The sequence below is a fragment of the Gossypium raimondii genome, chromosome 11, assembly GCF_025698545.1.
Source record: "Gossypium raimondii isolate GPD5lz chromosome 11, ASM2569854v1, whole genome shotgun sequence".
Lineage (NCBI taxonomy): Eukaryota > Viridiplantae > Streptophyta > Magnoliopsida > Malvales > Malvaceae > Gossypium > Gossypium raimondii.
In genome coordinates, this window is record NC_068575.1 from 6,769,721 (window position 1) to 6,792,722 (window position 23,002).

The 23,002-nt window shown below is 35.4% G+C and overlaps 2 protein-coding genes across 2 annotated transcripts; one reads left to right on the forward strand and one right to left on the reverse strand.

Annotated features, from left to right (window-relative positions):
* Nucleotides 1-21: 21 nt before the first annotated feature.
* On the reverse strand, nt 22-5,464 carry LOC105761154 (DEAD-box ATP-dependent RNA helicase 3, chloroplastic). Its single transcript, XM_012578877.2, has 10 exons — nt 4,868-5,464; nt 4,530-4,663; nt 4,025-4,439; nt 3,840-3,938; nt 3,154-3,378; nt 2,352-2,729; nt 1,688-1,831; nt 1,506-1,601; nt 1,101-1,372; nt 22-398 (listed from the first exon to the last, which is right to left on the reverse strand). Exons 1-10 carry the CDS (start codon nt 5,276-5,278, stop codon nt 320-322), a joined length of 2,253 nt encoding a protein of 750 aa, XP_012434331.1. The 5' UTR covers nt 5,279-5,464; the 3' UTR covers nt 22-319.
* Nucleotides 5,465-17,700: 12,236 nt separating this feature from the next.
* LOC105761153 (uncharacterized) lies at nt 17,701-22,134 on the forward strand. The gene is made up of 6 exons (XM_012578876.2): nt 17,701-18,312; nt 18,401-18,474; nt 18,751-18,900; nt 20,231-20,516; nt 21,042-21,275; nt 21,371-22,134. The coding sequence occupies exons 1-6, from the start codon at nt 18,157-18,159 to the stop codon at nt 21,734-21,736; spliced, it is 1,266 nt and encodes a 421-aa protein (XP_012434330.1). The 5' UTR covers nt 17,701-18,156; the 3' UTR covers nt 21,737-22,134.
* Nucleotides 22,135-23,002: the final 868 nt, after the last annotated feature.

Below are 23,002 nucleotides of genomic sequence, written 5' to 3' on the forward strand. Positions count from 1 at the left end.
AAAAAAACTGCGGGAACCAAATTGGAAGAGGATTTTGGTATGCCATTTTAATAATAATAGTAATAATGTATTCAATCATGGGGGCCAATTTGACATTTCTGGCAGGCCGCACATTTTAGGCAACAAAACAGCGAGAGAGAGAATAACAAATGACTGGACTACCAAAAATAAACAACTAACTACAAACATTAGTTTCCCTCGCAGAGCAGCAATGGCGTCTCCATCATCATCAAGTGAATGCCCTATTCTCTGCCAAAACCCAAGTTGCCCTCTACTACTCCCAGCTTTTGTTCCAACACTATCTCTAAAACCAAACACCCTAAAAGTCTACCTTTTCAGGGCAGTCCGATGCTCTATGCCCAGATCTCCCACAGTTGAAACATGAACCTCCGAAGTTTCTGCACAAGTTTATGAGAAAGGTCAACCTCAATAAGTGGTGGTGCCTGTGTAATATATCGATTTCGGACAAAGTAACCAAACATCAAAATACATGCACCACGGAGAGAACATAATTCAACTCGCTCTTCGTGCATGTACCCTCTACCATGCATGATAACATAAGTCCAGCAGCTCTTAATCAAGATGACAATATATTTAGTGTGTGTGTGTACTACAAATATAAAAAGATACATAGAATACTACCAGGGTAAAATAGTAATTTTAAAAGCTGGGCCAGGTCAGGGCAAAGCAGAGCAAGCATTTACCCACTCCACCACATGCATCTACTCTTTTATAAAATAAAATAAAAATCCATTCGGAGCAGACCAATGCAAACCGGTGGAAGAGCTTGGGTTTCGACATCCCTACTAATGCATGTACACTCTACCATGCATGACTAAAATATTTCTTTTTTAAAACCAACTATTCCACCCCTTCTACCTTTCTTTAAGACGAGGACAAGAAGTCTGCAGTGTAAATTGTAGAATGAATGCAGCGAAATTATGACTATTGCTGGCCTAGTATTTGATATCAATAATCACATTAGATGATCTTGATAAAACTGAGTACTGCATGTATCTTATCATATAAGATGTCATAAAACTAGGAACAAATGAAAAAGTCCTAATTTTATCATAAGAGAATAGGAGGAAAAGACATGCCTGTCACGGGCGGGTGACCTAGTTGATCTGCTGCCACTACCAATTAGCCAGTCATCCCTACTGCTTTTCGAAGCCCGGGACCAGCTACTTCTTCCACCTTGGAACTCATTGTCAGAATCTCGGCCATTACCCCAACCCCTGGGGGTCCTCGAACCTCCTCTCCGTTCCTTAGAACCGCCTCGTGGAAAACGGTCCCTGCTAGAAAAGCGATCTCTGCTAGAAAATTTTCCGTAAAAATCACTTGAGGGGCCATCATCTTGCAGAGGAGGCAACTGCCAGAAGAAATAAATACACGAGATCAGCTTAGTTTCGCACAAGGTGGCTACCAAAGGAGCAGAGCTCAATTAGATGACAGTAATATAATATAACCAATACAACCAACAGTGGTCAATATCAAGCATCAACCTTAGTGATCTTTGTGATGGTGTTTCCCGGTGGTGTTTCCTTATTCAGCAACTCTCTTGCAATCTCCTCAGGCAGATCAAATACTGCTCCTTGAACCTGATAATAAATACATTCTTAAGTCTTGAGCAAAGAAATTACTTAGTCCAAGAAGAAAATGAAAAAAATAATATCCTGATACAAACCCTCTCATCTGCAATTAGATGTATTTTCCCAACTTCATCGGCAGCCGCAGGGTACACATCAGAAAGAAACCCAGTGACGGACCTAGCAGTCAGGACCCTTCTAGAATAAGTGGAATCTCTTGTCAATTGCAGTGTTACATATCCCTGCAACACATGTACCAATCAGACAACAGGCTAAGAAAATTTATTGAAACAAAAAAAAAAAGCCTTATAACAAAGATAAATTCACAGCCACATGATGGCAATAGCATCTGGTACATCCACAATTGGGATAAACATGACACGACCAAAATCTCATTCACAAACAATTGCATTCCTACGAGTCGTTTGTATGGTTACAACCACGTCCTATAGTTCTATTCACTGTCTTACTCAATTTTCAATATACCAACTCAACCAACGTAACATAAAGGAGAACTAAAGTAATAGGCTTTCAAGAAAAGTAAGCCACTAAGAAAAACCAAAACTCTGGTTGGCATGGAGACTCGCTTCATTATCCCCCCTCCCACAAACTCTTGCGAAGATTTGAACTTTGAACCTTAAATTGGAAGTCCTTATATCAAGCACTAGGTTCTCCAATGAGCAACAAGCAGACTTCAATGTAATTTTGCAATCAACTACTCCAAATAAAATTAAAAGCAAGATAAATTGTACTATAGTTTACCTGTTCATGGCTAATAAGAGATCGGGATGAAGGAGGAGAGGAAAATCCACTTAGGTGTGCTATCGCAGCAGCAAGTGCACTTGTCCCTTGCTCTTCGATTATTCTTTGAGCAGTTGGGGTAAAGAACTTTATAGAATCAGGATGAACTCCATTTAGAGTTGCAATAATTTGCTCAGCTGATGACGCTAGAACTTCTTCCATAGATGGAGGACTAATGAACTCAAACCTACATCCAACATCACGTTCAAGAGATTTGACGGTTCTCCTTTGGCTGTTAGTATACATTAAAATTGCAGAACCTTCCTTCCCTGCTCGTCCAGTTCGTCCAGAGCGATGCACAAAAGTCTCTGCATCATTGGGAAGCTCATAGTGGATAACCTGGAGAAAAAGATAGTAAGTGCCATGTTCTTCTTGACATGCCATTTAGAGAGCACATTCAGCATTTTGAAACTAATGAGAGGTAAATAATTGTGATGGCTTTCCATATATGATAATATCTCAAAACTTGGAACATGAAAATTGGAGAAAGGAAGATGCAAAAATCAGCAGACAAGCTTATGAAAATCAACATATCATGCATGTCCATTTTTTATACTTCAGTGACACATCTTTCCCGCTAGTTTCATAATATCAAATATTAAAAAATCTTCTTTTAAGCTAAAGAAACTAATTTTGCAAGTAGACTCAAAGGCAAAAAACAAGAAGTGGCAAAAGCAACAATCAAATGGAGCCAAAAATAGCAATGGAAGACCCAAAAAGAATTATAGAGTTTAAAGAACTAAAATATATTCAGGCAACATACTAGATCAACATTTGGAATATCAAGTCCACGAGCCGCAACATCAGTGGCAACAAGCACAGTGAATTTTCCTTGCCGAAATCCATTCAATGTTCTCTCCCTCTGATGTTGAGATATATCGCCATGCAATGCCTCAGAAGCTATGCTACTTGTTAAAGCCATAGACACTTCATCAGCATCTCGTTTCGTTTGTGTAAAGACAATGGTTTTCCCACCCTTTGCATAAACCTGAAGATTAGATAAAAAAATCAGTGCTTCAGTATGTTGGTTCTAAGTGAACTTGGAGAGTGTTAACATATGGTAGCATACCATCGCAACCACATTAGTGAGCAAAATGGTAAAACTATTTGCTCTAAGGAAAGCTTACAATCAAAAGAAAAGATATGGGAAGCAACTACTACATTAGATAAAAACATGAAACAAAATGATATGGGGATGGTGAAATTTTATGCAAAAACTCAAAACAAACGGAAGTATTTCCACAAAAAGAATGAAGTAATAGGTTTTTGTCTTTACTCGTTAAAATTCTAATCCAAAAAGAATTCATGCTACTCTCCACTAAAAAGAGACATAAATGAAGAAGAAAACTTATTAAATATAATAGAAATCTTCATTGGTAGCTTCAATTTATAGCAAAAATACAAGGAAATACTGAAACCAATGACACAAAGAGAAGATAAATTATTTACTGTTATAAGATCACTAAGAATGGTCCGCTTTGAAGTTGCAGTGGCTGATATTGCATAAAGTTTGATCCCTTCAGCAAGTTTTTCATCTCGGTCTCCAACCTGTGAAAGGAGAAATAACAAAAGCTTTATGGAAGTACTTTCAAAATAATACCAGGAAAGGGAATATTATATAGAGATGAAAGTACCAAGTCAATATTTAGAGGATTGTCCAAGTATTTTCTTGCCAACTTTTTAACCCAAGAAGGCATGGTTGCAGAGAAGAGCATGCTCTGTCTCTTTGATGGTAGATTTTCTAAAATTTCTTCAACAGCCTCCTCGAATCCAACAGCAAGCATCTGATCAGCTTCATCAAGGACCAGATATTCAACTTCCCCCAATCTGAGGTCTTTACTTTCGATCAGATCAATGATTCGACCAGGAGTTCCGACCACTACATCAACCCCACGGGAAAGAGCATTTCGCTGCAAATTATAAGAAACCCCCCCATACACGCAAACCGTGTTCAAATAAGACGCCGACTCCTTAATTTCTTTCTCCACTTGTTTGGCTAACTCCCGAGTCGGAGCCAAGACCAAAACTCTTGGCAGCCGACCCGACATCCTAAAACAAGAGAAACAGATATGAGAAAACATTAAGAATAACAACAACATTAAAAACTAGAGGGCTGCAATGCATTATAAGGTATGTTACCTCCTTGTGCGTTGGCCTTCATCTTCAGTAATTTGTTTAATTATAGGAATCCCAAAGGCTAATGTCTTGCCAGTTCCAGTTTTTGCACGAGCAATGATGTCTCTACCTTGCAGTGCCGGTACCAATACAGCTCTCTAAAATCAATGAACATATGTATATATAATAATATTAAAATCGTATTAAAGAGAAGCCCTAAACCCCAAAACTTTCGTGGTTATAAACAAAATAATGCCATACCCAACATAAATATTATAAACAAGATAAGAATTAAGCATAGCAAAGTTGCAGATAAAGAAAAACCCATCATCAAAAACACAATAAAATAAAAGAAAATTGACCTGAATGGGGAAAAGGTGAGTGATGCCACGTTTGAGAAGTGAATCAACGAGTCGCTGAGGCAAACCCAACTTGGAAAGGTCGAGTTCATCGTCGTGGGTAGACTCAGACTCGAGCCCACTCTCAACCTCACCCTCGGAGTCATAAACGTCGTCGTCTTCTTGGTGAAGCGAAAGACCTTCGAAGGCTTGTTCGCTGAGAACTGAATTGGGAGTGGCAACGGCACGAGGAACAGAAGAGTGGTTAAACCCACCAAGCAATGGCCTCCCACCGACTACCAAGGCGTTGAACTGAGACTTAAAAGTAAAGGGCAAAGAGAAACGAGAAGTTGAAGGAGTGGGTGGTGTTATCTTTCTTGTATTAGCGGCAGAAGAGGAGACCTCCAGTGATGGGGTTTGGTGTATGGAGGCCATTTCACCCTCGAAGTTTAGTAGTAGAAGAAGAAGAAGAAGAAGATAGGCTTTAAGGGAGCTGGAGATATTTTGAAAGGAAAAACAATGAAGGGATGTTGAGATACTATATATATGGGGCGGCGTTGAGTGAGGGAGATAAGGCCACACTATTTCCCAAATGAATGGCTTCGCTGCCCTCCACCTCGCTCTTACTGGTTTCTGCCTTTTATCCTTCTTATAACAGGTATTATACCTTAAGCTTTAATTATGTACAAAACAATGGTTTATTTCTGCTTTCAGTCCCAATGTTCTACACAAATTTAAAATTTGGTACTTCTAGTCAATGAAAACACTCTCAAAGAAATTACCTTAAATTAAATTATGCGTCATTTTTAATTAAAAAAAAAGTAAACTACACCCAATGTCTCTAAACCATCAGTAAAGTTACATTTTGATTATTTAACTTCAAAAAGTTACAAAATGGTCATTGAACTATTCGAAAAGTTTCATTTAAGTCATTGGGCTATTAAAATCGATGTTGTGTGGCTTTCTTTGTTAGCACCACCTTCACCAATAGAAAGCTCACATTCTACTTCTCGTCTACAATTTAGATTTTTGTCATGAAACAGCTTTGAACATCACGAATTTGCGAACTAAAATCAAATAGCATTTTTCTTCAATCTCCAACATTGAACTTCAAATCAACTTGGATCTAAGATATGTTATTCTACTCATCGATGGATATTGATCCTGTGTCAATCGTTGAATTGTCACTTAGAACTTACTATCTATACTTTTTTAAAAAAAATTAACAATCCAGTGACTTAAATAAAATTTTTTGAATAGTTTAGTGACTTCAATGAAAACTTTCGGATAGTTCAATGACCATTCTGTAACTTTTTATAGTTACATGACCAAAACGTAAACTTATTAATAGTTTTGATATTTTTGGTGCAACTAAATTCTTAGAATTTAAAATTAAAGGACTAAATTTCAAATGTGTGAAGAGTGTATGGATTGAGAGCATTAATAAATATATTTTAACAATTCAATTATTTAGGTTATCATGAAAATTCAAACCTAATAATATTAACAATTATTTTTATTAGACCAACCATAAAACCCAAATTAAGTAAAAAAATTAGCATTTTATCTTCATGTATCAAAATGTATAATTTTTACCAAATGTAGGTACTATATTAGAAAATATGTCAAACTTGAGTACTAAATGATGTATTAAACCTTTCAAAAATAGTGCTAAAGTGTCTTACGAAACGATCCCATACTCGAAATTAGAAACCTTCCACAAGTGTAATATTAGCTAAGCAAGTCGCAGAATCCAATTTAATAATAATTAAAAGACTAAATTTCAAATATGTGAAAAATAAAAGGATCGAGGGCAAAATTAAATCTATTTTAACAATTCAATTATTTTTCTTATTAATATAAAATAATTTTGGATGGATTTTTTTTCTAAAATAGACTGATATTATATAAAAAAGAATAGCTCAAGACAACAGCATCTGAATCGTCAAAAGAAAAGAAACATGAAATGACAAACGGGACAGTTGGCAAGCACCAACAAAAAAAATTAAGAAACAAAACGCCTAGAAACTATTGAAACCAACCCATCAGAAGACAACGCTTGAGCCAAGAAACCACTGTCCTACCCTCAATATCAGTCATATCTCTCCTCACCATCAGCATCTAGAACAAGTAAAATGAGAGGACAAGCCCTATGAACGATCCTCCTCCGTTTCCAGAGCACAACAAGATGAACTCAACTCCGTCGGTCCCAAACCAAGCGGTATTGTAAAGCCGCGAATAGGACAGAATCAGGCACGCCGGTGAGCCAATCTCCATAGATCTTTTGTCTTCGACCCTCCAATGCCAGTATATGAGCCGCTTCATTAATCAATCGAGGCACTGCAATGTAAGATATCTCCTCAAAAGACATGCCCAACATACATATATGATGTGTAATCGGTCTGAGCACCGATTTATCCTTCTCCTTCCTTTGAACATTTTTTATAACTGTCAGCGAATCACCTTCCACAACCAGTCGACGGAAAAGCATCCGCTTCGCGAAGATTAGCGCCCTTTCGCAAGCCCTTGCTTCAGCCACAAACGCATCAGCAACATCAGAAAAAAGATAAGTTTCTGCCCCTAAAATCTCGCCCTAAGAATTTCTGGCTAGAACTGCTGTAACAGCATGCATCTCCTCCTTTAGGAAAGACGCATTGAAGTTTAATTTGATAACACCCGGTTCTGGTGGTCTCCACATCTCCTTAGTCAGTGTTCTAGGAGAGGAACAGTGAGATATCAAAGTAAGCCAAATGTTGTGCACATATCCCCGAATAAACCCTAATACCTCCTGCATCACAAAAATAACCCCTTCATGGACAAGTTTATTTCTATAGAACCAAAGACTCCAAATGGAAATCATAATTATTTGCTTTTGTTGTTCCTCAGCTGCAGAAAACATTTTAACAAAACGGAGCGTGTGTCCTACTGAATCATCGAAAGAAGGAATCTGCACTGTCAATGACGCCCACACCCTCTGCAAAATACGACATGACCACAACAAGTGATCAGAATCCTCTAGCTCTTCCTTACACAGCAGACACGATGCTGCTGCACACAAGGTCATCCTCGCCAAGTTACTAAAATGAGGTAACAAATTATTCACCAACCTCCAAATATGTATTTTAATTTTCCCTGGAATGTTTAAAGACCATAATGCATTGTAAAAAACTTTGTATTCCTCACCACAAGAGGATTTGTACTTAGAATCACGTAAGTGGTCAGAATTAAGAGCCCGATATCCACTCTTAACAGAGTATTCCCTAGAACCCTCATGTTTCCAAACCAACCTATCCTCCTGACCGTATCTAGAGATGGGGATAGTGAAGATACGTTCCGCTATACTCTCATCCACCAAATTATAAACCAGCTCCATATCCCAGGTATTAGTTTCATTGTTGATTAGCTGATTGACAGTAGTCTAATTAGTCCTGATCATCTGCACTGAAATTCGATTGTTCTCTCTTCCAGGTAACCAGAGATTGATGCGATCACCCTTCCCAACCCGCCACAGCACCCCTTCCCTGACTACCTCACTAGCATTACAAAGATTTCTCCAGGTAAACGAGGGGTAAGATCCAATTTTCGCTGCAAAAATATCAGAATACGAAAAATATCGGGATTTAAAAACTTTGGCTAACAAACAATGAGGTTGATCAAAAATACACCAAACCTGCTTTGTTAATAGAGCTTTATTAAATAAGAACAAATTTTTAAAACCTAACCCCCCCAAAGCACTTCGGTTTGCAAAGCATCTCCCAACTGCTCCAGTGGATACCTTTCGATGACTTTTTATTTGTCCACCAAAATCTGTTCATAATTCTTTCGAGCTTACGGCACAACGACTTGGGCAATAAGAAGCATTACATAGCATAAATTGGAGCAGCTTGTAGTACCGATTTAATAAACACCTCATTCCCTCCCATAAAAAAATAGCGTAACCTCTAACCTTCCACACGTTTTCTGAGTCAATCATCAAAATTAGCAAAAGCCCACATTTTCCTCCGTCCTACCATCATAGGCAAGCCCAAATAATTTTTCGGGTTCTCAGCCTCCCGAACTCCTAACCGGTTAACAATAGCTACATTTGCATCAGAGTTTACATTCGCCCCAAAATAAATAAGAGACTTATCAAGATTCACTCGCTATCCTGAAACAATTTCATATTCCTTTATTATATCCCGAACCACTCTTGCCCCACTACACGAAGCATCACCAAAGAGAATGCAATTATCCGCAAAAAACAAATGATTAAGGGTTAACCTTTCCCTACCGACAGATGCACCCATCATTCGACCCGTTTGTTTCGCATCCTGTAAAAGCATAGAAAATCCCTCAGCACAAATCAGAAAAAGGTATGGGCTAAGAGGGTCACCCTGTCGTAGCCCTCTTGAGGGAAAAAACCAATCACTGTTTACTCCATTGAGGCTAACTGAGTAAGAAACAGAACAAACACACCTCATAACAAGCACAATCCAATCAACATGAAAGCCTAGATGCTTCATCATTCCAGCCAGAAAATCTCATTCTACACGATCGTAGGCTTTACTCATATCAAGCTTAAGAGCAAAGTTCCCCTTTTTGCCTCTTCTCTTCATTTTGAGTGAGTGGAGGATTTCATAAGCGATCAACACGTTATTTGAGATAAGTCTTCCGGGGATGAAAGCTCATTGAGCTTCATTGATACAATTCCCCAAGGTATCACTCATCCGAACCACCAAGACCTTCGCCACAATTTTGTAGATAACGTTACAAAGGCTTATAAGCCTAAATTGGGACATATTCTTAGGCTTGTCCACTTTGGGAATCAAGGTAATACACGTTTTATTAATATCACCAATTTCAGTCTGACCATGCAAAATAGATAAGCAATACTTTGAAATATCTTTACCAATAATATGCTAGTATCGTTGAAAAAAGATAACTGGAAATCCATCAACACCAGGGGCTTTCAAAGGGGTCATTGACTGAACGACATTAGCAACATCCGTCTCAGTGAATTGTTGTAACAAACTAGCATTCATGCTATCAGTAACCCGCTTCTCTACTAGTCCAAAGAGATGCTCATTCGATCCCATTTCTAATGCAGTAAACAGCTTACCAAAATAATCTGAAGCTATCTTGATAAACTCGGGAGTAGAAGAAGCTCGTCTGCCATTCTCGTCTTCTGATGTAGAAATTCGACCACGGAGGTGACGTTGTACCGCAACCGTATGGAAGTACTTGGTATTTCGATCACCATTCTTCAACCAGTTGACACGGGCTCTTTGCTCCCAAAATATTTCTTCTTTGTCAGCTTCCACATTAAGCCCTAATTGAACCTCCATAATTTCCTCAAGGGTCTCGTCAGAAACTTCCCGATAATATAGACTGTTCAGTTTTTCTTCTAAATCCACACGAGTCTTCTTCTCTTCTCCATCCTTTGACTTACTCCACATTTGCATTTGGAGGCCAATACTCTCCAACTTGCTCGGGACACAACCAGATGTATCCTCCCACCATCTTCGAACCCTTCCCTCAAATGAACTATCCAAGCACCACTTGGCTTTAAATCGAAAGGTCTTAGCTTCGTTACTCCAGCTCTGAGCATCCCTCGCCCTTATAGTGTCAAGAAGAATGGGGCAATGATCTGAAAAGGAGTGACACAAGTGTTCAAGTTGGTAATATGGGAAAATACTTACCCAGCCCAACGTAGCAACTCCCCGATCCAGACGTTCACGTATGTTCGTAGCAGCGAATCTACCTCTTTCCCATGTGAACCACCTTCCAATAAAACCTAAGTCATTGAGACCACAATCTTCTAAGGTCGTACGAAAGTCCTTCATCTGACGTTCTGATCTAAGATGGCCCCATTTCTTTTCGAATAACTTGGTGATTTCATTGAAATCCCCCAGAACAACCCAAGGAATTTATTGCTCATTGCTCAAATGTCGAAGTAGATTCCATGAAGCAGTTCTACTCCGTTCATCCGGATTCCCATAAAACCCTGTTAGCCTCCAAAAAATACCACATTCAGTATCATGAACCTCAACATCAATATGGAAAGAGGAAAAACTCATAAGCTTAATCAATGCATTTCCATTCCAACCTAGAGATAAACCACCTTTAGAGCTGATAGCTCCAACATCAATTCCATTCGCAAAGCCACACTTCTGTGTGACCAACTCCCTCTTCCTAGAACTTAATTTTGTCTCCATAAGAAACAAAATTCGGGGATTAATGGCCTTCAATTTATTTCTGAGCCTCTTTACTGTTCGTGGTCTCCCTAAACCACGAACATTCTAACTTAGTATTTTCATTGATCCCGGCTGCTCTGATCACCAGAGCTAGCCGATAAATACATAGACCTTGAGCCTTCCTTTGATCCCAAAAAATCAACTGGTTCTTCCACCACCCTCTGTCGCTTCTTCCATTCCACCATCGCTAGAGCATCATTTTCCTCCTCCAACACAATATCCATGGCCCCTTCCCGAACCCATTGATAGTTAAATCCTCTTCTCCCCATTTACGCCAAATGTGTTACTCACCAGCAACCTTCTGTAATTTTTCAGCAAAATACCGTGAACCATCAGCTTCACGTAACCATCTGCTCACCTCCAAATCCTTACGACCCACCACTGTACGCAGTGATAAATCCCAACCAAAAACAATTTTCGAAAGCTCAATTCTTAGCCTAAGAGGATAGAAACTCTCCCCATGCCCTAGTTTTCCACATATAAAGCAGAATAGGCTTAGTTTTTCATACTTAAAGCGAGCATAAGCAGTCATAGCCGGCCCAATTTAAATTTTCTTCTTCCGTTTCAGCGGAGCAGCCACATCTAAACAGACCCGAACACGTATATACTTCTTAGAGCCCGAAGCTAGGGTAACAGAATCATACCCAATAAATCCTCCACAAAAGTTCCCTAATTGTTTTACCAACTGTTCAGACATCAATCCTGGAGGCAAATCATGAACTTGTACCCAAAATTTCGTGGAGTTTAATTCCAACATCGCCGGGTTTTCCCCATACGTGATTCTTTTCAATATAAGCAAATGATTATTGAAAAACCAAGGTGTTCCAACAAGCACCCTAGCAATGTATACTTTATTAAAAAATTGGAATAGATACCGTTTTTCCCCTAGATCCGTAATGCAGATTCCTCCAATATGATGCCAAATATCAGCCATCGTATTCCGTAGAGAGGGGAAATGAACAACACTGTTTGTTAAACAGCGCCCCACAAGAAAAAAATGGGAAATACTTTCCACTGCTGCTGCATCCTCTTGGATCGCGTATTCCTCCTCATCCACTAACCTTAGATTTGCCAGATCATCTTCCATGAGAAAAGCAGTCAAAGCCAACAGCCAACAGGACTGGGATAATCAAAATCAGAGTCAACCAAATAAAGAGAAAACCAAAGAAAACGTGCCAGGCGGCAGACAGAAAACAAACGTGCCAACCGGCAGACTTTAGGGTTTGGATCAAATTATTTTAGATGGATTTAATGTCTTCATTTTATGAATTCATAATCAACTTTTATTATATGGATAAATTACATTTAAAATCATTAAATTATTAGCAAGTTTGCATTTTGGTCATTCAACTTAAAAACAAATAAAAAAGTTACAAAATGTCAATGAACTATTCGAAAGTTTTCATTTAAGTTACTAGATTGTTAAAATCGTTGTTATATAGCCGTCTTTGTTCGCACCGCTTGCATCAATCAAAAGTTCTCGTCCCCCTTCTTTTCAATGGTTCAATTTTTTTCATGAAACAACTTTGAACTTGACGAATCCACAAATCAAAATTTAAAAAACTTTCTTCTTTGATCTTCAACACTAATCATCATATTGACTTAGATATTAGGCATGTTCTTCTACTCATCAATGGATATTGATCTACCATATCAATCGTTAAATCATCGCTTGGAGCTAGTTACCTGAATTTTTTATAAAAAAAACCCTTAAAAGTTTAGTGACTTAAATCAAAACTTTTTGAAATTGAGTGACCAAAATATAAATTTACTAATAGTTTAGTGATCTTGAATGTATTTATCCTTTTCAAGATTTATGTGTTAAATAAACATTGATGTAGTGATAAACTACTGTTTTTATATGTATTAATTAAAGTGTATTATTTTTTATGAATAATATTTAGATGATAAAATATGTTATCTTAGTAAAATTGTTAAAATTAATTAGTGATAATATTGCACAAATTTTGAAATAGAAACATTAGTATAACTTTATAAATAGGATTATCTTATTTTATTAAATTGATGAAAGGAAAATAAATACAAAAATATATATTGTATGGTTTCTTACTTTATTATGTAAATCATGAAAATCCTTCTTCACAACAATATTCTTTTTTAATTTCACCAACACATTTATATCTGAGATTTTAAATTCTTAAGTATATTTTTCAAAGCGAATTAACAAATACTAAAGAATAATTAATTTTATTACAAATTTGAATATTTTAATATAGTATCGATTTACGGTATCAATCGTCGAATCATCATTTGAAGTTCACTACCTAAATTTAAAAAAAATATTAACAACCCGACGACTTAAATAAAAATATTTGAACAATTCAATGACCATTTTGTGATTTTTGAAATTAAATGATGAAAACATAAAATTATTAAGAATTTAATAACCGTCTTGTGAGTTTACCTCCTTCTTTTTTTTTCCTATTCAAACTAATGTACCATGTACGTGTTAAATAAATATTGATGTAATGATAAATGACTTGCTTAAAGTTTAACATTCATAAGATTAAAAACACTAAGGGTGGGTTTGGTTGGGCGATTGGGTGCGGTGCGTTTAGCTTACTTTTTGTCTCACGCTACAATATCTAATCTCACCGCCAACGCTGTTTTTACACTAACTGCGGTGAGATTAGATATTGTAGCGATACTGTAGCGTGAGACAAAAAGTAAGCTAAACGCACCGCATCCAATCGCCTATCCAAACCCACCCTAAGTGTAAGTTTGGATGGGCGGTGCGGTGCATTTAATTTACTTTTTGTGTCACGCTATAATATCGCTACAGTTTTTAATTTCATTGTCACCATGATTTTTACACTAACCATACGTAAACGTACCGCTCATCCAAACCCATCCTAACAACAAGATTACTGATGCTCCATTTAGATTCCATTTTCATTGTTGCTGTCTTAAAGGATGTATTTGGATGAAAAGTTTTGAAAATTTAGAGAAATTTAAAATGATAGTATCTTAGATTTCATCAATTTAAAATGCTAACAATTATAATCACATTATTTGAATAAATGATTATTCTATAAAAATTGGTTATTCGATTTTTATGAATTAAAGAATAATACAAAATAATAATTATATTAAAAATAAATTATATAAAATATTAAACATGTATATCATTATTTTTGTAAAAATTATAAATATTTTAATAAAATAAAATACTAGAATTAAATAAAATAATTTTTGAAGTTTTAATATTTATCTTATAACATGACCATGTGTATTGAATAAAATAAAATTATAAAGAATTTTGAAAAAAACCACCTCTTTAAATAGAAATTGAACTACTAAAATTTCCTCTTAAATTTACTCACAAATTTTAAAATTCTTCAATTCTTTTACGTAAATCCTCTTAATCTCTCATCCGAAGACACCCTTAGTACCAGAGGCAGATACAAGGGAGGCTGGTAGGGGCCTTGACCCCCCTAAAATGAAAATTTTCTATTTAGACATTTGAAATTTTTTTAAAATTTAAATTAGTAAATATAAAATTGTACTTTGGCCCCCTTAAAATTATAAAAATTCAATTTAATCCTTTAAGAATTATAAATATATAGACTATAAAAAATTAAAATTTTATTCGTCCCCTAAAAATTTATTCTGACTTCGCCCAGCTTAGTACTATTTTACTTTGATTTTATTCAAACATCACCGCATCCACAATTTCATGGCTATTTGATAAAAATGGAAGTTGATCGTCTATGAAATTGACTAGTGGGTCAATATAATTAATTTTTATGTATTTAAATAAAATATCTCAATATAATTATTTTTATATGCAATACTACATATAATATAACAAAGTATTAAACTATAGGTAAAATATTTAAATTTATATTTTGGTCATTAAGCTTTAAAAAGTTACAATATAGTCATTAAATTATTTGAAAGTTTTCATATAAGTCAATAGAATATTAAAATCGTTATTAGATGGCATTCTCCATTTGCACCACCTGCAGTAATTGGAAATAGAGTTGTCCATGGGTCGGGTCGAGCTGGGCCAAGTAAAAATAAGGCTCAACCCGAAAAATAGGTCTAAAATTTTTTCCAAGCTCGACCTGGATAAAAATGTTAAAACTTGAGTCCGGTTTAGCCCGACTGTATACTTTTTTTTATATAAAAATAAATTTAGAAAGATATAATACATCAAATACACTGAAAACATTAAAATAAATAACACTAATATAAGTATAACTTAGCAAGCAAAAACCTCTAAAATAGTAGCAAACTTAATAATAAAATAAGAGTTATACAATATCCAAACAATAACAACAAAATAGTAACAATATAATAGCGAAATGATAACAAAATAATGAAAAAACAATGGCAAAACAGTAAAAAAAATAGTAGTAGTTTATTTTTTTTGCAAATTCGGGCCGAGCCAACAAAAGCTTACTCGAGGTTCGATCCGTTTAGAAAACGGGCCTTATTTTTTCAAGCCCATTTTTCGAGCTGATGTTTTTCTAGACCTGTTCATGGATCGGGCTACCTGCCCAAGCCTGAAGTCCCACTCAAAATTTAGGAGGATTTGGCAAAAATATTAGGCTTGAAAAATGGGCTTTAGCAAAAATATTAGGCCTATTTAAAATATGGGTCGGACTCGGGCTTGAACATTCAAGGCCCGGACTTAGCCCTACATGACCCGTTTTAAGTTTATAATACTTTATATTATGCTATTTTATATATTATGTAATTTAGCACACATTAAAAAATACACCTATATTAAATATATAATACTACTCTAATGCAAGCATTAAAATAATGTTAAGAATATAAAATATTTCCATAAATAAAAATGTATAAGATTATCAAATATTAAATATCAAAATAAAATAAAATAATTTTTAAAAAAATTAAAAATAATATGGGTGGGCCTAAAATGAGATTGGGTTAGCCTTTTGCAAAGATAGACAAGTTCAGGCAAAATTTTAGGCCCAAATTTTGGGTTGAGTCGAGCTTAGGTAAACATAAAGTATGTTAATATCATACTTAGCTCTGATCAGAACCCAGCTCGAACCATGAACACATCTAATTTTTTCCCAGACCTCTCACTTTTCGAGCGAGCCTTCAGCCCGACCAATACACAAGTCTAATTGGAACCTTTCTTTCCACTTCTATTCTATAGTTAAATTATTTTCATAGAACAGCTTTGAAAATCACGAATTTGCGAATTAAAATCGAAACAATAGCTTTTTTGATATCTGACATTAACTATCACATCGACTTAAATCTAAGATATGTTATTCTATTCATCAATGGTACTAATCTACTATATCGATCATCGAGTCATCACTTGAAACTCTCTAGCCAAGCTTTTTTTTTTCTTAAAAAAATCTTAACAATCCAACAAATTAAATGAAAATTTTCAAAAAATTAATAACCATTTTTAATTTTTTAAAATAAATAAAAACAGGTGATTATTATTAATTTTTAAAATTTAAAGTTAAATTTAAATAAATAAACCTTATCTATTTATTTATTTTAATTTAAATTCGCTTAAGTAATTGAAAACAACTTAAAGTAGTTTAAAATATATACATATTCAGCAGAAGTTTAAAATTTTGGATAAAAAGTTAGCAGATAAAAGGTAAAAACAATTAGTTAATTATTATAAAACTGAAAATTCTATTTTTAAAAATTTTAAAATTAATAATTAATACAGAATCACCAATGCCGACACAAGCTATTACGTCAACAGTTAACATAACCGCACTGTTTACCTAAGTTTCGGTTCAATAATATTAACTTCGATCTAATTATTATAGGGTAAACTGATAAAATAGTCACTTTTGTTTAGCTCATGTTATATTTTAGTCACTTGTATTTGAAATATTACGTTTTAGTCATTTACGTTATCGCGTTGTAATATTTTTGTCTGACCCATTAATTACGGTTAACGGTGTAACAGTAAGCTGACGTGACACGTTAAATCATCATTTCAAACAAAAAATTTAGGTTAATTTATACAATCGGTCCTCATATTTTTTTTTGTTTTAAGCAATTTTAAACAAATATGCTTCTTCCTCTGTTTTCCTTCATTCTCAATTTCTTTTAACGTAGTTTTTCTATGTTTTCCATTTGTTAAAACTAGTCCCTACACTTTTATTTTTTTGAACAATTTAATTTTTCCGACTGAGGCAAGCTTGTGGACTAGTTTTATAAAAAATGAAAAACATAGAAAAATTATGTTAAAAGAAATGAAGAAGGGAGGAAAATAGAGGGAGAAACAGAAGAGAATGAAAAATAAAGAAAAAATAAATTGCTAAAATTAAAAAAATATAGGGACCAATTGTAGAATTTAACCTAAAATTTTCGTTTGAAATGATGATTTAACGTGCCATGTCAGCTTACCATTATACCGTTAATTAACGGTTTAGTGACTAAAATGTAACCTGAATGAAATAAAAATGACTATTTTATTAGTTTTATTTAAATTTGATTCGATTTTCAATTTATAAAAAAAATTATTATCGTTCAATTTAAATTATATTATTAAATTATATTCAATTTTAAATTATATTTTAAAATTATCTATCGGTTCATTTGCCGAAAACAGTAATAAGTTTTGGAAAAAGGGTAAAGCAAAATTACGGTTATGGTATTTGTTTGGGTTGTTTGCATTGTAAGGAAGAAGAGAAGAAATTTATATTAAGGTACTAGTGTGCTGTTTGATTCTTAAGAAAATCCCCAAAAAGGAAAAAAAAAAGAAAAAGGAAATTACTTTGTCTGTGGGAAAAGTCGGAGAGCCGCCATGTTTGGCCGCCGGCGGAGTGCATAAAGAATCTCCCCAAGCCAAACACTGCCAGATCTGTCTTTGAGGATACCATTTATTGGCCGTTAGGGTTTCACCGTCTCGATTTTCCGATCGTAGTACAACTGAAGCGTTCAATTACATGTCACCTCCATAAATCTGAATTCTTTTGTTTGCCTCCTAATTTAGCAATCGATTTTTAGATTTTGGCGTGATAGAAATCCAATCCCACTTTGTGTTTTTGTTTTTTACCTACGAAAGGAACGAGAAAAAAAAAAAAACGGAATTTGGTCTCAGAAATGGGTGATTTAGTGCCTATTTACCTCGTCATCCTCGCTTTTTTTTGTACTGCTGGAGCCATTGCGTTGGCCGTTCTTCATATCTACAGGCATCTTTTGAATTACACCGAACCTATTTTTCAGAGATACATCGTCCGCATCATCTTCATGGTTCCGGTCAGTTATTTCTTCGCTGCTCTCTTTTTTGGATTATTATATATTTTTCTCATACTGAATTCGTTTTCTTTGTGCCTAAATTTCACAGATTTATGCCTTGATGTCTTTCTTGTCCCTTGTTCTACCACGGAGTTCAATCTATTTCAATTCCATCCGGGAAGGGTTAGTATGCCCGACTGTGTGTGTGTTTGAATTGATCGTTATTTTTTATTTTGCACTTCATTTCCGAATTCCATATTCTTCTAATCCGTTATCCCATTTAAATGTGTATTCTACGTATGTATATTTGGGTTGATGGATTAATTGATAGGGATGGTGTATGGATATCAAAATATGTTAAAATTGTTAACGTCTTCTATTCAATCATAGTGGTTCACTAACCATGTTTTGCTGGCCTTTATAATTTTCTTTGACTGTTATCCCCTTTAACTGTTTCAGATATGAAGCTTGGGTCATTTATAATTTTCTTTCTCTCTGCTTGGCATGGGTTGGAGGTCCAGGAGCAGTTGTGCTCAGCTTGAGTGGTCGAGTTTTAAAGCCATCTTGGTATCTGATGACATGCTGCTTGCCTCCTATGCCTTTAGATGGGTGAGTATTGGATGGAATGCAGTTGGTTTGAACATTCCATTGTTATGCACGTCCATGCATGCGGGAGTTTAGGCATTTGTGGTATCGAAAATATCTTTGCTTTCATGATTAGTTTAGATTTGGGAATTGACATTTAATAAATGGTTTAGAGTTACAAAATGCCTAGCATTCATTTCTTGGGTAATGTTTGACATGGGTAATGTTTGTCAGAAGTTCACTTTTTCATTTGAGAATATGTGCCTAAGTAGAAGGGTTTAAGCAGCTTGGTTTGTGGTGCGGTTCAAGGAGAAAACATAAGCAAATCAATAAATCTAAGGCTCAAAAACAAGTAAGATAGAAGCAGATCTGTTAGAAAACACAGAGTTCAATCAACCTTTAGTTTCTAAAGTCTACTAATTAAAAAGAAAATTAGTAGGTTGGGCGTTAATCTGCTTTACAGTTTATTTATATTAGGGTTACAAGTACAGCTTTAATGCTAGCACTAGATTTAAACTCTAAACTTATAACATTAGCTATCTATCAATATGTCTAGTGAATAAGATTAAAATAATAAAGTAGCAGTGTAGTAGTTCCTGCATCATTCTCCCCAACTTGGAAATTTCGAATCCAGTGTGAGTAAATAGCCTTTTATTTTGAGATTACCCTTGCCAAATTGACTAGAGTGACACATTTCCGCTAACCTTTCTTTTGAAATTATGGGGAAATTGACAATGCCACTTGATCTTATTGTGAATTGAAGATAAAAGATCAGATATCAAAGCAGCATGATTTAAATGAACTTTGTTAATATGGCTTCTAAGGTAAAGAAGAGCTATGTGCTTGTGCCATCCCTGTCTAGACCACTTCCAAATGCTAGAACAATAACAGTTCCTTTGAACTCTTAACAATTTCTGCCTCATCTTACCTTAGATCTTTACCTTTTAGTTTGATATGGGTAATGTTATTAATTGCTTTCATATTGTACCCTAAATTAAATGACTGGAGTAATTGTGATTAGAATTAAATTATAACACTTTTCATATTACATCTTTAGTAATCTCAAGTTATAGGATTGTTTATATAAATATGATCAAGGACTTGACCGTTAATCATTAATACAAATGTAATCAAGAAACTTATAGATAATATGAAGACCATTACTAGATATATTACAATATAACAAGTGTATTTTAGACAAATCATTGGCCCTACACTAACAAATTCCTCCTTATATCTAATGTCATGATTGATTGGGAACTTGATAAAAAATTATTTTTTGGGACTTTCTTGTACTTTACGCTTCATGAATTCAACTTAAATTTGATTGCTTGCACCTGAAACTGCAATGTAGGCGATTTATACGGAGATGCAAGCAAGGCTGTCTGCAGTTTGTCATCCTGAAGCCCATTTTAGTCGCTGTTACACTCGTATTATACGCCAAAGGAAAATATAAAGATGGGAATTTTAGTCCAAGTCAAGCATATCTATATCTTACTATCATCTATACAATCTCTTACACCGTGGCTCTGTATGCTTTGGTGTTGTTTTACATGGCATGCAGAGATCTCCTTCAGCCATTCAATCCAGTTCCAAAGTTTATCATCATAAAATCTGTGGTTTTCTTAACCTATTGGCAGGTAAAATCTTGTGTGCCTGTTATTTCCTCGCATACTCAAGCATGCAAAAGGAAGACAAATCCTTTGTTTTTGGCTTTTAGATACTTTTATCTTTCCTTCTATTTCATTGCATCACCCTTTTGTTGCTTTTTGGTGATAATCATCATTCAGAAATCTTGTTAGTATCTTTATAGCAAACCTTGGGGATGGTGAATTCTGGTTACTGGAATGCAATCTTTCCTAACCTGTTTGCTGTCCACATTGATATCATCTTTATGTTTTGTTTTATAGGGGAGGCTGTTTTTCTATATTTTGCTTTCCCTTTTTATACTGATGTCTAATCATAAGACAGCAGTTCAAAGTTCTGGAAGTGCTGTGACGGCATTGTACAATGTATTAAACCCTGTAAAATAGAAGGCATGCCTATATTGATGGTTATCCATAACATCTTGGGTTGTGATGGCATTGTACTGTTTGTAAACCTCATCTAGTTGCATAGGTGCTAAATAAACTCAAAACATCCCTTTCTTTTATTTCTTTTTGCAGGGTGTTCTGTTTTTTCTTGCCGCAAAATCTGGATTTATAAAGGATGCTGACGAAGCAGCTCAATTTCAGAACTTCATTATATGTGTTGAGATGCTTCTTGCTGCTCTAGGTCATCTTTATGCATTTCCATATAAGGAGTATGCTGGTGCAAATATTGGTATGTCTCGTGGTTTTACACGAAGCCTTGCACATGCCTTGATGTTGAATGACTTCTATCATGATACTGTTCACCAGGTGAGCCTTACTTCTGTTGCCATTTCCCAAAGGTTCCTCTACTGGATTCTTCTTCTTTTGTTTAGGGTTATTTATGGTTTTTATCATATTCGCAGTTTGCACCTACGTATCATGATTATGTACTGTACAACCATAATGATGGTGATGAGGGAACAAGGAAATACCGGTCGAGGACTTTTGTGCCAACTGGGCCCGAGATGGATGCTGCTAGAAGAAACAAACACATGATTGGAAACAAGCTAGAAGATATTCAGCTATCCAGTCTCCCATCATATGGTACAAGCGCTCCCCAAAACCCTAGCTCTGTACCAGATTCTACAAGCGGTGATCTTACAAAATCATCACTGCTTGTGGACCACTCAAATTCTTATTCAGCGCCATACGATATGTCACTTATTGACATGGATCTATCCAGTTACCCTTCAAAAGTTCCTGCAGCGAAAGATACTGAACCTAGGTGACAAGTTTGTAGTAGCATCCTTAAGACAGGCTAGAAAGAAGGCTGCATCCTCGGGGACTTAGGTTGGGTAGGGGGAGTGAGGATGGAGTCGGGAGTGTCTGACATAGCATTATTTCTGACATTGGACAGCCTCCTGTGTGAAGTTGTGTGTTGGTTGGTGATTGGTGATGGGTGTGGATTTGCTTACGACCTCAGCTCCTGGTATTTTCTCTCTTTTGCCTGAGTTGATTTCAGTCACACTGTAAATTATGGTCACTTTGTAGCTCTCGTAGTGGAGCATCTGCCTGCCGGTAGTTGTCTGATTTTGTCGCTATATGCTCTGTAGATGCAAAGCACTTTAGGTCATATTTGAAGTATCTGAATTGGGCTCATGAAAATTTGGTTTCCACTTTTGATTCACTTTCAATCTTGATTCTGTTTTTGCTTGTTATTCAAATGATGTCACCATTTGGTATCATACTATACTGTACTTGCCGTAGTATAGCATCAAAGGGTTGGAGTAGTTGTTTTTCTTTCAAAAATTAGATGGATTCATGTATTTTGTGGTGTCATAATTAAGGCTTGTGTCCAATTATATGTGAGACTTAAAAGAGTCCAATATATATATATATACACACTTGGGAGATGGGTCATTTGGCATTTTGAAAGTTTCACCCATGTTTTCTCAATGGCTTCCACTCATGCCTTATTCAGTGAAATTCAACGATTCTAGCCATTCAAGGCTACTACCAAAGAATAGTTATTCCCGCCTCTTCTGGAATAGCCACCAAATCTTTTTCCCAAACCAAAAATCATTTTAACCTTAATTTCAACCAATGGATGGCAGACAAATCAAGAAGAAACAGAAAGAATGATGAAAGTGAAATAAACAAAACTAGTTTTGGAAACTTTATATTATTGAAGATTGAATTAATTCACAATCGTTATAAATGAGGGGTTTTTTTTTTATTAGTGGAAAGAGTGTTTAATTTCTGAATTTTTGAGAGAATGAGATATGAGATAGTAAATTAATACATGTACGTTTTATATCAAAGAGTAAATCGATTATTCTATCAAACAGTAAATGGGTCTTTGTATATTAGCATGAGGTGAATACGGCCAACCACGCTAGTTTTTAACAAAGATAAATGGAAAAAATTTATAAAAAAAAAACTAATCTATTTTTCGATCTAATGTACAAAGATTAATTTACCTTTTTTCCAAGAAAAAAAGACATAATGCAACCTGACCCTTAGTTAGAGGTCTCCAAGGGTTGGGCCGGGTTTGA